Source organism: Esox lucius, chromosome 6, assembly GCF_011004845.1.
Source record: "Esox lucius isolate fEsoLuc1 chromosome 6, fEsoLuc1.pri, whole genome shotgun sequence".
Taxonomy (NCBI): domain Eukaryota; kingdom Metazoa; phylum Chordata; class Actinopteri; order Esociformes; family Esocidae; genus Esox; species Esox lucius.
Window position 1 is genome coordinate 30,235,929 of NC_047574.1, and position 15,351 is coordinate 30,251,279.

Below are 15,351 nucleotides of genomic sequence, written 5' to 3' on the forward strand. Positions count from 1 at the left end.
TAGAAGTTACTCCAAGTTTTCTCAGCACTGAATCTATCTGAAATATTCTGGAAAATAGGTACATTTCAAAATATCAATGGCCTGGACACAAAAGAAACATTTGTTGTGAATAATAGAAATGTTCTATACTTTTAATGCATAAGCAATTAGGAAATAACACTTGCTACCCAGAAACAAAAATAAAAATGTGTTACAAGGTGTAGTTAAATTATCCTTCATTAGACTTATTTTTAGAGAAACTGATTTATTTCAAGAAAGTGCAAGAGTGCAGTTAGGGAGAATCTATTACATGATTAGAAAAAAAACTGTAACTGTATCTGTAATCCGATTACAGATACTTTTGAAAAAAAGTAGATTACTTGTACGGAAAATGAATAGGTGCACATTGCGATGGTTACTTTCGTAACCCCAGTTCTATGAGTGGAGCGTCGCCCATAGGGGCTTCGCTCCTATTTGTTTACCCCTCTGCCAATAGGCAGGCATTGAAAATTGTAATATGCAAATCGCACCTCTCATGGCCATCTGGCCCCATGGCTATAAAAGAGGTTGTCACACCCCAATCTGCCTCCCGACATACCTTTCTTCACGAGAAAAACAGTCAGTGACAGGTCAGGGCATGGACCCTAGGGGCAATGCTCCACTAATAGAACTGGGGTTATGAAAGTAACCATCACTCTATATCGTGAAGCTTTGCCCATAGGGGCTTCGCTCCTATTGGTTTAGGGCTAAGCGAGCGAGCCCAAGATGTACTCTCTGCCTGTCACCCACCTCACCAAAGAGATAAGTGCCAAACAGGACGGCCCAGGCATGGAAACCACGACACCAAGCCGCTTCCATCCGGCTCACACTAAGCCCATACGGTTGCGGGCTGACCACAGCCCCCAAACGAATGTACTCACGGCACCAACCCAGCCGGTACCTCCTCAATCAGTCTCGACTGAACCGGAGCGTCCGAGGCCAGCCCATAGAACATGTCGAGACCCGGACTCGGCGCACAAGTTGACGCTCAAGCATACAATGCGAGCGTCACACACAAGAGCACACAGGCACACCGGAGCAGCGGACGGACCCATGTCAAATGTGCCGTCCCAGTAGCTCAAAGGACCCAACTCACACAGAGGGGGACCTCCTCAACGAAGTACGCAAGCCGCTCCATCCTCACCGGTAAAGGGAGGACGGCGCAGGCAGTGCATACGGGCTCCTCGGTGGCACAGTCACGAGCATGCAGTGGTCCTAGACACGCACAGCACAACTGGCAGGCTGACAAGGAAGTCAGAGGCCGGGGTGCCACCACAGAAGAAGCCGCTCCAGCGGCTGAAGTAGGTTAAGCCATCCTTAGCTATCAGAAAATCACTGAAATGCATAAACTAAACTTTCTCGTGAAGAAAGAAGGGAGGCAGATTGGGGTGTGACAACCTCTTTTATAGCCATGGGGGCAGATGGCCATGAGAGGTTTTCAGTGCCTGCCTATTGGCAGAGGGGTAAACCAATAGGAGCGAAGCCCCTATGGGCAAAGCTTCACGATATAGAACATGTTTGATTTTTTTGTTTTATGTTTTAAAAACATTGTTATTTGAATGAGGCCTCAGTTGTTGTGTGTGTGATCATCATGCACGCAAAGGTGGGTGGGCCTAACCACATTAGTGACCAATGAATGAATGCAAAAGATAAAAACGATATTATAATTTTAGAACATAGCAAAATATATCGTATTATATCATTAGGATATTAGTGTGGAATGTCTTGAGGATCCTTTATAGGAATTGTTTATTTATTTGGGTTGTATGGAAATGAATTAGACTAACAGTAGGTGTCAAAATTATTAATGTATAGTAAAATATGACCTCTCAGTGCTCCCAGTTGCCAATTGTCAGGTGTTTGCAGTTGAGGGAGGAAGGAAGCTAGTGAAAAGCAAGCCGGGTTTAAACTGATTTACACAATACGTGTACCTTCTGAACTCAGTACTGTTCAGTTAAATAATATTTAGACAGTACATATGTAAGTGGGGAAGGTGGTTCGATGCGGCAGTTATTTAATCAGCTAGCTATCTAGCTTTAGCGCTGGAAAATCGTACTGTTCGAATCGGGAGACGTTACTGTAGCTGCTAGCTAGCTACATACATGTATCTCAAGCCCGTAAAGCAAACCTGGGCAAGATAAGGCGCCCGGCCGGATCCGGCCCACAATAAAAAAATTTAAATAATAAAAAATAAAAATTACCTGACGAGGTCCGCAGATTACGTAACTTTATTTACTGTTGCATATTTATTTATTTTCTAATTAAAAGTCCCGTGGCACTCCCAGTAATAAGTACAGCAGTATCATACTGTCTGTTTAAAATACCTTTAAGTTGAAACAAGATATTTGCGTTGCTATGATACGTAGGGAGCAGCACCACAATCCACGCACGGAAGTTACATTTGTACGTACTATACGCAATTGATGGTTAGCGATCTCTGGAAATGAGCCTAAGAAAAGTTGATAATGAAAGCAGGGTATTTAAAAAACTATGGACAGGAAAATATTTATGTATTTAAGTCCAAGCGCATGAGGAACATTTTGCAGCAGTATTGCAAACTTCTTCAACAGAACTGCACACTTCTTCAACAGAAATGACTCCTGACTTCACCTCACTTGTCAACGCCCATACGAGGCTCTCCTTTTCATATTGAGTGAGTAGCCCTAAAAGTTTATTTCTTGGGTCTGGGCGGCTACTACTTGCTCGCTGTCGAGCAAGTAGTACACACAAACATAATGTATGAAGTTAGATGACGGCAATTATACCAACATTTGCTTTGAGTGAAAATCTTCAGAACTTATGTCTGCCCTAATAACTATTATACCTATAGAACTATTATACACTATACCTTACTCTTAGGGTTGGGTATTGGTTGGGTTTTATCCGATACCAGTACCTACTCTGTATTTTTTAAACGGTTCCGGTGCTTAAACGGTTCTTGAACCGGTACTTAAAAAAACGAAACTGCACACACTTTGTAAAAAAACAATACCCTTTTATTTACAGGGCCAAACTGAACACAATGTTAACTTAAATCTTTAAACAATACAAATACAGGTAACATATGGTAATAATAAACCAATATAAAATAAAAATTCACATTCAAACAATATAATTATACCTGGAGATTAATAGAGAGTACTACCAGGGTAATCTAATCTCCATTTTCTCTTCTTAATGACCTGACCTAAAATAGAAACCAACATAAAACACAAATATAGAACAAGATATTACACAACAGTATTGCACTTTTAAAGAAACTTGGTGAGGACACTTTACATCAGTGTTAGTTTAACAATTCTTCTGCAGGAATATCAGCATATTGGCCTTCTCTGGCAATATACGGCATCTTTCCTGACTGATAGCATGCCCAGCACAGGAGAAAACCCTCTCAGAGGGGGTTGATGAGGCCTGCACACACAAGTACACCTCTGACAGGACAGACAAATTAGGGAGGGTATCCCTCTTACCCCCCACCAGGCCACAGGGTCTTGTCCAGATGGGATGGCTGGCAGGCCTTTGTAGATCTTTATCTCTTTCTGGACCTGCTCTGTGATGGAGAGGGCACTGCTTGTGGTCTGAGTTGTATGAAGAAGTTCTCGGTCTTCATCCTCAAACAACTGCTCCAAGGCTGACATCTAGTACATACAAACAAGTTCAGTATGGCACAAAAAACAACTATTCATTGTACATACATAACACTAAATAGATAGTATATGGTTGAACTTACACGTCTGCCTGCTTGGTCCACCTCCTCACCTGCCTCAGTCTGATGAGGGTCCTGTAGACACAAACAGAGTGCCCATAAAACAGCAATACTTAATTACAGAAACTGTAACATGGGCATGGGCACGGCATGGAAAAAAGTTGAGTAAAACATGCAGTAAAATACCTGAGCTGCCGTGGCATTGTCAATCGCTGCTTTCTCAAGCCTATCCCAAGCGTCCGCAACACCAACTTCCAGCCTGCCTTTAAAGCGAGGGTCCATTAATGTGGCCTCCTGAAGGAAGTTCTGAATGTCATGATTATCCTATAATGAAAACATGGTTTAGTGTCTAATAGTGAAAATGGTGTATTTTGCCTTCTTTCTTTGTGAACATAGATATTGGCTGCAAATGGATAGTTCCTGGTATCTTTTTTCAAGATCTCCCCAGACCTTCTCTTTTATAGCAGCCACAAAGACATTGTCATCATCGGAGGTTGAATAGTGTGCCTCCAGCTTTGTGAGTATCGGGATGATTTGGCTGCATGTGGGGGACTTGTCACTTGACACGCAGAGGGTTGAGGTGTACAAGACTTTAATGCATTTAATGAATTCCTCTGCCTTCTCAAAATCACTCTCTGTAAGCCTTTCTAGTCTGTGGAAAATAAACAATAATGTTAAGAACAAAAGGTAAATTTATATTGTTGCAAGTGACCCTCTTGTCCATCACCTCACCTGTCCCTCTCCTTTGGCCGCCTTAGCCTTTGATCGAGGCAAGCTGCCTGGATTGCAGGGAACTGCTCCACAAACCTCTCCACCATGAGGTATAGAGAATTCCAGCGAGTCCTCACATCCAGGATAACATTGTGCTCTGGCAAATCTAAAGCACAGAGATTGGAATTACAATAAACAATTGCATATATTTAAAAGTATTACTTTTCAAGATGTATTTATAATTATATATATATGCTATTTACTGAGGAGTCGCTGCTTCTCTCTCAAGACAGTTTTGCTCATGGTAGAGCGCTTCAGCCACACCACCACTGCGCAAATCTTTGCACACCACCTAGTCACAGCTTGGATGCTGAACACCTTATGTGCTGCCAGGTTGAGTGTGTGGGCAAAGCACCAAACTTTTAAAAATGTCTAGTTTCTCAGGGCAACATCCATGTTGTATGCGTTGTCTACTGTGGCAGCTATGACTTTTCCAGTCAACTTGAACTCCTCAAGAATGCTGTGGATTTTCTGTGCCACCACTGGCCCTGTCTGGGACTCATAAACTGCTTCAGTGCTCAGCACTTTCTGCTGGATGCTGCCTTTGTAAATTTAATGGACAGTCACTGTTAGATAGTGGTCCTGTGCCACACTGGTCCATCCATCGCAAGTAATTGCAATTTTGCTGACCTGCACCAGCTCCTGGATGCCATTTTGTTTTATAACAGAATACCACGCGGGTATGTACATGTTGGATATGTCATCCCTGGATGGTGGTTGGTATCTATGATTGAGGGCAGTGCTCATCTCCCTTTATAAAAAAATAAATATGATCTCTATTAGTCTTGTACACAGAATGTCTTCATGGTACAGAGGTGGCATTCACATGCATCAACGAAATTCAATTTTGATATAGCCCACATTTTCACCTGAAAGATGGCGATTCCACAGTGGAAAATGGATGAAGCCCCATCACCACAAATTTGGTGACTGCCCTGTGGATTTCCTGCACCTTCTCTTTGGATAGTGCAGCCTTCTAAGCCATGGTGAAAGGAGTCACTGTTGTAACTTGAAAGCCAGAAATAAAAATATTACTATCAAAATTGTTTATAACATACACCTAACTCTTCAGGTTACTACTACTAGTAGCCTATTCTGCTCAACAGCTCATAACAATTCTCCCCCACTTCCCCCTCTCGATAAATAGGAGTTGCCTCGGATTGAGTAGGCTGTAGCCTCGAAAAACAATTGTCCCCCCACCCTCTCGATACAGCCTCAAAACACAGGTATACCTTACCAACCAACCTATGTTTCTGATTAAATGAAAAGTTGCGCCGTTTAATACTGATGTAAAACACTTAAGATCAACATTTTGTTTATTTAACACACACAGTATAGCCTCATATAAAGAAGTGTTGGAACTTTGTTAAAACATTTTGCACACGTTGTTACACACGCTATTGAATGGCAACGGTGTTTGCTAGCCTACTTGATATGCAAGATTTGCGATTGGCATTAAATCACTAGACTTACCCGAAGAAGAACGGCTGCGGTTATCATCATCTGTGATGTCCACCACCACACTGGCAGGGCTGGGACTCTCTTCAATTTGTCTGGCGGCGAGGCCAACACTAGCTGCTGCTGTTGACGTGCTTGGCTCTGCGTCTCGTAGGTTGTCAAACACGATGCATTGTTCGACCTTGCATGATATTACTTTAAGGCATTTGTTGCATTTGCAGAGTCTGCATCCTTACTCATGAAATGCAGCCAAACCTTGGAGCGTTTAGCCTTCGGCATCTTCATTAATCCTCTCGCTATCAGTTCAACAAGTGTGCCGAGTTAAGTTGACGCCGGAACACCAGGGGGCGGTAAAAAAAAAGTCAGGCACCGAAATCAGGCACCAAAATGTTTGTTCTTATTCGATCTAGTTACTACCGTTTACGTCGGAACCGGTTCCCTATTGGCACCGAGTTTTGGTACCCAACCCTAGTTAGGATGGTCCGCTGTAAAGATGAGTTCTGCCTTATGGGGGTCGGGGATGTGCGTTATTGTATCAGCATCACTATTTGTCAAGAAAGTGTCTATTTCGCCAGCCGTGAAACTTGGACACGTTCAAGCGCTACTCTCAACCAATGCCAAGTACCCAATTGAAAGTGTGTGTATGAAGACCTTTAGTTTACCGGCTGGGGGTCGCGTTTGCAACCAGGAAAACCTATTTTTAGGAGCTCTGCCAAAATGTATTGTCATCGGATTGGTGGACAATGACAGTTTTACAGGAAGTTACACAAAAAATCTATTTAATTTCAAACATTATACTTTGGAGTTTATGGCTATGTATGTAGATGGTCAGCAATTTCCTAGCAAAACATTCCATCCAAATTACACAACAGGGTCAGCAGTGCGTGAATTTTACCAATTGGCCTTAGCTTCAGGAAAACACCTAAAGGACCATGCCTTGGTTATTGACTGGTCGGACTTCTTACATGGCTATGCCCTTAATGCATTCAACTGCGCGCCTGTACGACTTGAGATGAAGTTCAGACAACCACTACCCCACACAATTAATTTAGTTGTTTATTCAATCTTTGACTCCATTATTGAAGTGTCAAACCGATGACAAGTCATGGTTAGGAAAACGGTGTGGAAATGAATACTGCAGAGTTGACTAGTGTGGTGAACCAATTTTCATCTAGGACAAGCGACCAACTACTTAGGGGGCCAGTCCGAGATGTTGCATCAATGATGATTGTTAATACACAGCCAAGCAATCACCCCCGGGGAGCACTGGCTGGCTATTTACATAACGGACAATGGCATTGGAAGGTTTTACGACAACCCCCCAGGATTTTACATATTTTCCCAAGTATATCAATGCCTTTCTAAAAACCAGTGAGAATGTGGAATACAGTTCAAAACAAGTACAGGACATGGTTTCAACCACGTGTGGACAACATTGTGTTTTTTCTCTATCTAATGACAAAAGGTCTGCGTTATAAAGATGCTATGTCTTTTTATGTTGATGATTAACGAGAAAATGATGCCCTTGTCTAAAAGTTTGCAGCTAAGATGTACCAGAGTAAGCGTGATAAGCAAATGTTTAATTTCATACATGCTTAATCTTGTGAATCGTTTATTTGTGCCATGGTTGTTGAAGAAATAGAAAAGCAAAGCATTTGTATGTCAACTTTATTATTTAAAAATAAAACCATTTGTAAAACCACATCAATGTTTACATAGTATTTTTCATACAACATTTATTCAAGGTAAAACATACACTTTGACAATGAATCACAAATGATTAAAAAAAATAAAACACATTAAAAAGGAAGCCATTTTGTGGGGTCCGGGGTAGGGGGTTCAAAGAAAGCTTCACCATTTGAATTCCATTAAGTCAAATCTTTAGACCTATTAAGAATATATTCAAAAAATGTTCTATGCCTCGCAGGCACATTATCCAAAATGACATCAACAAGGTCAACATTTCGTTCAACAGTTTGCTTAGTCTCAGTCACATTTACTACATCAGCCCCAGTCTCAGACCCGGGTAGACTTAAAGTCAGTGTATTTGTATCAAGCTCCCCCTGTCGCACAATAGTCAAAACTCTTTGTAAAATGGCAGAGTATCTTTTAGCTTTCTCATGTAAATCCATATCAGGCTTCAACAGTATATTGCGAATCGATGAGTTTTCAACAGATTGTCTTACATCGTTGCTAGTCGTTTTGGATTCTCACAGTTTTTCTAACTGATATTGTGGCATCAGAAACATTCTCTGAGCATGATCCATGTTGTTTAACACTCTATGCAATTTGACTGGTTAGGAATGGAACTGCAACGCTTAGTAACAGTAGAAAACCTCCAGATTGGTTGATGGTTTTTCTTTTCCTTGCAACAGATGTGTTCTTTCTAGACATCCATCTATCCATCCATCATCTTCCGCTTATCCGGGGCCGGGTCGCGGGGGCAGCAGTCTAAGCAGAGATGCCCAGACTTCCCTCTCCCCAGACACTTCCTCCAGCTCTTCCGGGGGGACACCGAGGCGTTCCCAGGCCAGCCGGGAGACATAGTCCCTCCAGCGTGTCCTAGGTCTTTCCCGGGTTCTCCTCCCGGTGGGACGGGAGCGGAACACCTTCCCAGGAAGGCGTTCCGGAGGCATCCGAAACAGATGCCCAAGCCACCTCAGCTGACCCCTCTCGATGTGGAGGAGCAGCGGCTCAACTCTGAGCTCCTCCCAGGTGACCGAGCTTCTCACCCTATCTCTAAGGGATCGCCCAGCCACCCTGCGGAGAAAGCTCATTTCGGCCGCCTGTATCCGGGATCTTGTCCTTTCGGTCATGACCCAAAGCTCATGACCATAGGTGAGAGTAGGAACGTAGATTGACCGGTAAATCGAGAGCTTCGCCTTGCGGCTCAGCTCTTTCTTCACCACGACAGACCGATACATCGACCGCATTACTGCAGAAGCTGCACCGATCCGTCTGTCAATCTCCCGTTTCATCCTTCCCTCACACGTGAACAAGACCCCTAGATACTTAAACTCCTCCACTTGAGGCAGGCACTCTCCACCAACCTGAAGTGGGCAAGCCACCCTTTTCCGACTGAGGACCATGACTAATTCTCATCCCCACCGCTTCACACTCGGCTGCAAACCGTCCCAGTGCATGCTGAAGGTCCTGGTTTGAAGGGGCCAACACGACAACATCATCCGCAAAGAGCAGAGACGAAATCGTGTGGTCCCCAAATCTGACACCCTCCGGCCCCTGGCTTTGCCTAGAAATTCTGTCGAACAGAACCGGCGACAAAGGGCAGCCCTGCCGGAGTCCAACATGCACTGGGAACAAGTCTGACTTACTGCCAGCAACGCGGACCAAGCTCCTGCTTCGGTCGTACAGGGACCTGACACAGGACCCCATATTCCCGAAGCACTCTCCACAGGATGCCGCGAGGAACACAGTCGAATGCCTTCTCCAAATCCACAAAACACATATGGATTGGTTGGGCAAACTCCCATGAACCCTCCAACACCCCGTAGAGGGTATAGAGCTGGTCCAGTGTTCCACGGCCCGGACAAAAACCACACTGTTCCTCCTGAATCCGAGATTCTTCTATCGGCCGTATTCTCCTTTCCAGAACCCTGGCATAGACTTTCCCAGGGAGGCTGAGAAGTGTGATCCCCCTATAGTTGGAACACACCCTCCGGTCCCCCTTCTTAAAAAGAGGGACCACCACCCCGGTCTGCCATCCAAGAGGCACTGTCCCCGACCGCCACTCGATGTTGCACAGGCGTGTCAACCAAGACAGCCCCACAACATCCAGAGACTTGAGGTACTCAGTGCGGATCTCATCCACCCCCGGTGCCTTGCCACCGAGGAGTTTCTTGACTACCTCTGTAACTTGAGCCCGGGTGATGGACGAGTCCACCTCTGAGCCCTCATCCTCTGCTTCCTCAATGGAACACGTGACGGCGGGATTGAGGAGATCCTCGAAGTACTCCTCCCACTGCCCGATGACATCCCCAGTTGAGGTCAACAGCTGCCCACCTCTACTGTAAACAGCATTGGTGAGGCACTGTTTCCCTCTCCTGAGGCGCCGGACGGTTTGCCAGAATCTCTTTGAGGCCAGCCGATAGTCCTTCTCCATGGCCTCACCGAACTCCTCCCAGGCCCAAGTTTTTGCCTCCACAACCACCCGGGCTGCAGTCCGCTTGGCCTGTCAGTACCCATCAGCTGCCTCAGGAGTTCCACAAGCCAACCAGGCCTGATAGGACTCCTTCTTCAGCTTGACAGCATCCCTTACTTCCGGGGTCCACCACCGGGTTCGGGGATTGCTGCCTCGACAGGCCCCGGAGACCTTACGGCCACAGCTCCAAGTGGCCGCTTCGACAGTGGCGGTGGAGAACATGGTCCACTCGGACTCAATATCTCCAGCCTCCCTCGGGATCCAGTCAAAGCTCTACCAGAAGTGGGAGGTAAAGATCACTCTGACAGGAGACTCGGCCAGACGTTCCCAGCAGACCCTTACAGTACGCTTTGGCCTGCCGAGTCTGTCCAGCTTCCTCCCCCGCCATCGGATCCAACTCACCACCAGGTGGTGATCAGTTGACAGCTCCGCCCCTCTCTTCACCCGAGTGTCCAAGACATACGGCCGCAGGTCAGATGACCTTTCTTGAATGAAAATATGCTCCTGAATAAAAAAAACTATTCAATGTTGGTGAGATATATTTTTGACAATCCTGGGGGATGGATGATGGGGGGGGACTCCTCCAGTGAATATTTATTGTACATTTAACACTATTCAGCAAACCATAAGCAATATAAATATATAAACCCGTTTCCAATAACAATGGGAGGCTGTGTAAAATGCAAATATAAAAAGTATGCAATGATGTGTAAATCCCTAGATTTAATTGAAAATAGTACAAATACAAGATATTAAATGTTGAAACTGAGAAATGTTACTGTTTCTGGAAATATACATGCCCATTATGAATTTGATGCCAGCAACATGTTTCAAAAAAGTTGGGACAGGGGTATGTTAACCATGGTGTTACATCACCTCTTCTTTTAACAATACTCTGTAAGCATTTGAGGGCACCAATGCTGTAGCTTTGAAAGTTAATTTTTTTACCATTCTTGCTTGATATAGGATTTCAGCTGGTCAACAGTTCGGGGTCTCCTTTGTTGTATTTTTCATTACATAAAGCACAAAAAGTTTTCAATAGGTGACATGTCTGGACTGCAGTCATGACAGTTTAGCACCCAGATTATTTTGCTACAGAGCCATGTTGTTGTAATACGTGTAGATTGTGGTTTGGCATTGTCTTGCTGAAATAAGCAAGGCCTTCCCTGAAAAAGACTTGACCTGGATTGCAGCATGTGTTTCTCCAAAACCTGTATATATTGGTCAGAATTAATGGTGCCTTCATAGGTGTGCAAGTCCCTGTACCATCATGGAAGCTGGTTCGAGTGATTTTTGTCATAGGCTAGTGTATGTTTTAGTAATGTAAGCAATCATTTCACATCTAGTTTTCTAACAAGATTCATTTTTTACATAAAATAGTGGGTTAGAATGGTGGAAAAAATTTACCATTAAGGCTTATTTTATTATTAGTTGATTAATTTTATGTAGATATTCTTGCTAATTAATGATAATTGACATGTACAGAACTATAAAAACGTGTATTTCACCTTGAGGCATACATACCTCGTATACTGCATAAAACAATGTTCACAGTCCAAAATGACATTGATGTAAGGCTTGTTATATTTTATATCACTTCACAGCAGATCTGAATATACAACCACACTTTCAAAATGTTAATTACTGACATATTGATAACATCACTTCTAGCTGTTTAAACACATTTTAGCAATACATTTACAAAAGCGTGGAGGGCGCCCGACAGGAGAGCAGAAAGTTGCGTGTTCGTAATACACCCATACATTTATAGTAATACGTTTTTTCAAAATATATTTAAGGAATCCAATTGCAACACTTTGACATGCATTTATCAAATGTATAGAGATAATATATTTAAAATACATATTTTAAAACTATTTTTTGGATAGTTTGTTAATATTGAGAGAAGTCCAACAAATGTAATTGGCTGGCTGCTTTGACTGGCTGTGCTTGCTAACGCAAACATTACATTTGTCATTGCAACAATACTGAAGCTGTTTAAAAAAAAACTTATATATGAATGCAGAATCATCACAAAGATCACAAGTTTAATATTGCAGCGCAAACAAGGTTTGTTTTCCTTCTAAAAACCATCTGGTAACCTATGTCGGAGCGAGGAGCAACAAGTGAACGAGATATCACACACTCCCGTTGATAGAAAGGAATATTCGATAACATTACATGTGCATTTTCGACAGGTACACTGAATTCGCACAGTCACGGAATTCTTCATAACACCGGCCATAAAGAACTGCTACTGGACATATGTTTTAAACAGCCATATAATAGCCTATATTTAAAAAGCAATGAAACACAAACCCTATGATCCAACAAATGTTTTTTATTTAAATTAGCAGAATGAACCATTCACAATCTTTGCCAACTGTGCAACTGAAGAGTAGGGCAGCACAATAATCAAAATCACATTGAAATCGCAATTTGAACATGTGTGTTTTTTAAACCACAGAAAGCTGCAATTTTGGCATTTTCTTTTATTTTTACGCTCAATCAAAATAATATTTTTTTACTGGTGTACCAACTTCACTATAATCATTCATATTTGTATAAAATGTAGGTCTATTAGGAGTTGATTTTAGAATCCGTTTGCCTACTTAAACATAATAATTCAGATTATTAGTATAAAGGTTGGAGTCTGGCAAGCGAACGGCACAATCGTGTTAGTCAACACATACAAGCGCTCTTACATCACACATTCCCCCATCTTTTGCTATTTTAAGACATTGTAAATGTTTTTAATAAACATTTACAATTCAAATGCACTGTTTTATGTCTCAAATATGTCAATTAAACTACATTTATACATTGTTCTGATCACGCCTCTTTTGTTAAAAGTGAGTTAAAGTGAGTATTCTGTGAGTATTGTGGCTATAACAAAAGTAATAGCCCAATAAAGTTACAACAAGCGCTGGTTGAGGGGATATTAGCATTGCAGGCATTACGAACAGCCAATTCTAACAGTCAGAAACATCCAAGAAGTGGCATACTGCCAAAGAATAGTGCGGAGTAGGGTTTGCTGTTAGGGATAGGAAAAGGATAGATTAAGAATACTGTTAAGAATTATACGTGTACCAGAATTTCTGAAGAAGGACGAGGCTCCGGTCCAAATGGAAATTTAGCACAAAGATTTATTAATATGAATTGATAAGTCAAAATACATGAAATACACTGCAGCGGTCAAATATTTGCTCAACCCTCGCGCTTCCACAAAATATTCACCCCGAATCAAGATCGAACATTGGTTTTAATACTCCCGCCACAGGGGCGGTTACTTTTCACTCTCGTGAGTAAGACCCATCCTTATTGGCTCTTCGTTGGCATGGTGACATGTTGGACGAATCTCTTGGTTTTCGCTATCCAATGAGGAAGGACATGCTCTCACTCTCAGTCATAGATCAACAGGTTCTTTGCATACAGGTGTGAAATCTTAATCAGGTTACAGTAATTTACATTCTATTGTCCTAACCTAGACTAGAACATCAGGGGGCTGGAGACAGAAGGTCTCTTTGTGCTGTATAGGGGGCAGTTTCATTTGTATGTTAATTGTGGGGTTTTAATCCTGTCTCTCTATCTGAGCCAGGTGTAAAGTCTGAGTGTTGGCTGAGTGTAATGTATGGAGTTCTAAACTTTCTGGTTATTGTATTCAATCATATTTCCCTAACCTGGCTGCAGCATACAATTTAATAAAACAAAAACATAAGAATACATGGTTATTAAATCAGCATTATTTAAACTACATTTATCTCAACAATACTAAGCCAGAGGACAATGTGATAGAGAGTAGGGATGATTTGGTACCGAAAAATAATTCATCTTCTGTTTGGGAATATTTCAGGTTCCAAATAGTTGACACAATCTAACGTAGGCCTAATATTAAAACTCTGTAAAACGGTGGTTAGAACAACGAGGCAACACAACAAATTTATTTCAACACTTCAGCCAGTGCCATAGGGACATCCATGAAAAACGTGTGGCAAAGAAGTGAGGGGCGCTAAGCCCTGAATGTATTGTGATCCTAGCTACGCCTCTGTTTCAAATAATATTTCCTAATTAGATAATGTGCATTAAAATCTAGGCCTATGGCCTATGAATGACCTATATATGGTGTCCCATTGCATTCAACATTGAAACATGTTTTGTAAGGGAGGCTATTTCAAATAACTAAGCTATTTCAAATAACTAACGCTTTTCTGTGGTCAGTAGGGGCACCCATTGCTTTTGTTTTTGTTTTTTAAACCGGCTCTGGGCTTAATTGCTATGTCTGACTGTTACTCCCGCCCCTCATTAGCTTAAGGACAAGGAAATACTGAAATAAATACATATATTTATTGATACATTTATTGATACATTTATTTATTAATTAATTTCTCATTTTGGCAGGTTTTGTCCTCCATAAATGTCAGGCAAGGATTACGTTAGTGTAGAAATGGAAAAAACTGCGTCTGTGCCACCGCGAAGAAACAATAGTGTTGTAAGGAGCTATTTCCGGTGTAAGCTCAGCCAATGTTTAACATAATAAATTGCTCCCTTTCATACAGATGTGTATCAAACGCACAAAAAATTGCGGAAATTAAGTCTCTTCTAAAAAAAAAGATACAGGCTAATATCGTACCTCCTGTTCCTCTAAAAAATCTTAGAAAAATCTTTCCCTACAACTGAATGCCTTCCTGAAGACAATAGATTTATGAAATTCTCAAGGCTGGTTTCAGACCCCATCATAGCACTGACACTCGTGAAGGTAAAAAATTACCTCCTCCTCCGAACAGGGCAACAGTGTCACTGGACACCCCTGTCTCAGCCCCAAGATCTTAGGCTGATATGTTACTGTGCCAGGGGAGTAGGGTCAGTTCTCCTTCTCCACTATAAATCCTTGTAGATCTAAGGAATGCATTTTCTTTCGCTCTCTCCTGCTCTGTTTTAAACTTAGGAGGACATGAAGTCTTGGCCCAAACCTCCGGAATAACAAGCTTGAAAGACTTGTTGCTGTCCCAGTCCAAAGACCTTGTGGTTTTGTTGCAGATCAAGATGATACCTGACAATTTCAGCTGCCAAGGCTTTAATGCGTCTTGGCTTGCTCTCCAGCAGTCTGTCACATTGCTGTTGGGTAACTTTATGCCACGCCTGACACAAAAATTCAAGTAGCTCGGCTTTGTTTGATGGCTTGTGACCATCCATCATCCTCCATCAAATTCCAGAGGTTTTCAATGGAGTTCAGGTCTGG

General features: G+C 42.5%; 1 protein-coding gene across 4 annotated transcripts; it reads right to left on the reverse strand.

Annotated features, from left to right (window-relative positions):
* Nucleotides 1-3,134: 3,134 nt before the first annotated feature.
* On the reverse strand, nucleotides 3,135-6,484 carry LOC105007079 (zinc finger BED domain-containing protein 4-like). Of its 4 annotated transcripts, none has more exons than XM_020044221.2 (8): nucleotides 5,365-6,484; nucleotides 4,699-5,246; nucleotides 4,457-4,601; nucleotides 4,175-4,376; nucleotides 3,911-4,048; nucleotides 3,749-3,799; nucleotides 3,489-3,656; nucleotides 3,135-3,205 (listed from the first exon to the last, which is right to left on the reverse strand). In XM_020044221.2, the coding sequence occupies exons 2-8, from the start codon at nucleotides 4,736-4,738 to the stop codon at nucleotides 3,173-3,175; spliced, it is 777 nt and encodes a 258-aa protein (XP_019899780.1). In that variant the 5' UTR covers nucleotides 4,739-5,246; nucleotides 5,365-6,484; the 3' UTR covers nucleotides 3,135-3,172. The 4 variants fall into 4 exon arrangements, with proteins under 4 accessions (XP_019899780.1, XP_019899778.1, XP_019899777.1 ...); XM_020044219.2 differs by lacking the exon at nucleotides 3,135-3,205 and having other exon boundaries at nucleotides 3,264-3,656; nucleotides 5,365-5,503; nucleotides 5,969-6,484; XM_020044218.2 differs by lacking the exon at nucleotides 3,135-3,205 and having other exon boundaries at nucleotides 3,264-3,656.
* Between the last annotated feature and the right edge of the window lie 8,867 nt (nucleotides 6,485-15,351).

Coding starts and splice junctions, on each gene's coding strand:
- LOC105007079 (XM_020044219.2), bottom strand. CDS start 4,738: ATGAGCAAAACTGTCTTGAGAGAGAAGCAGCGACTCCTCA. Junction 4,602..4,698: donor AGAGAAGCAGCGACTCCTCA/GTAAATAGCATA, acceptor TCTGTGCTTTAG/ATTTGCCAGAGCACAATGTT. Junction 3,800..3,910: donor ACAATGCCACGGCAGCTCAG/GTATTTTACTGC, acceptor TTGTGTCTACAG/GACCCTCATCAGACTGAGGC.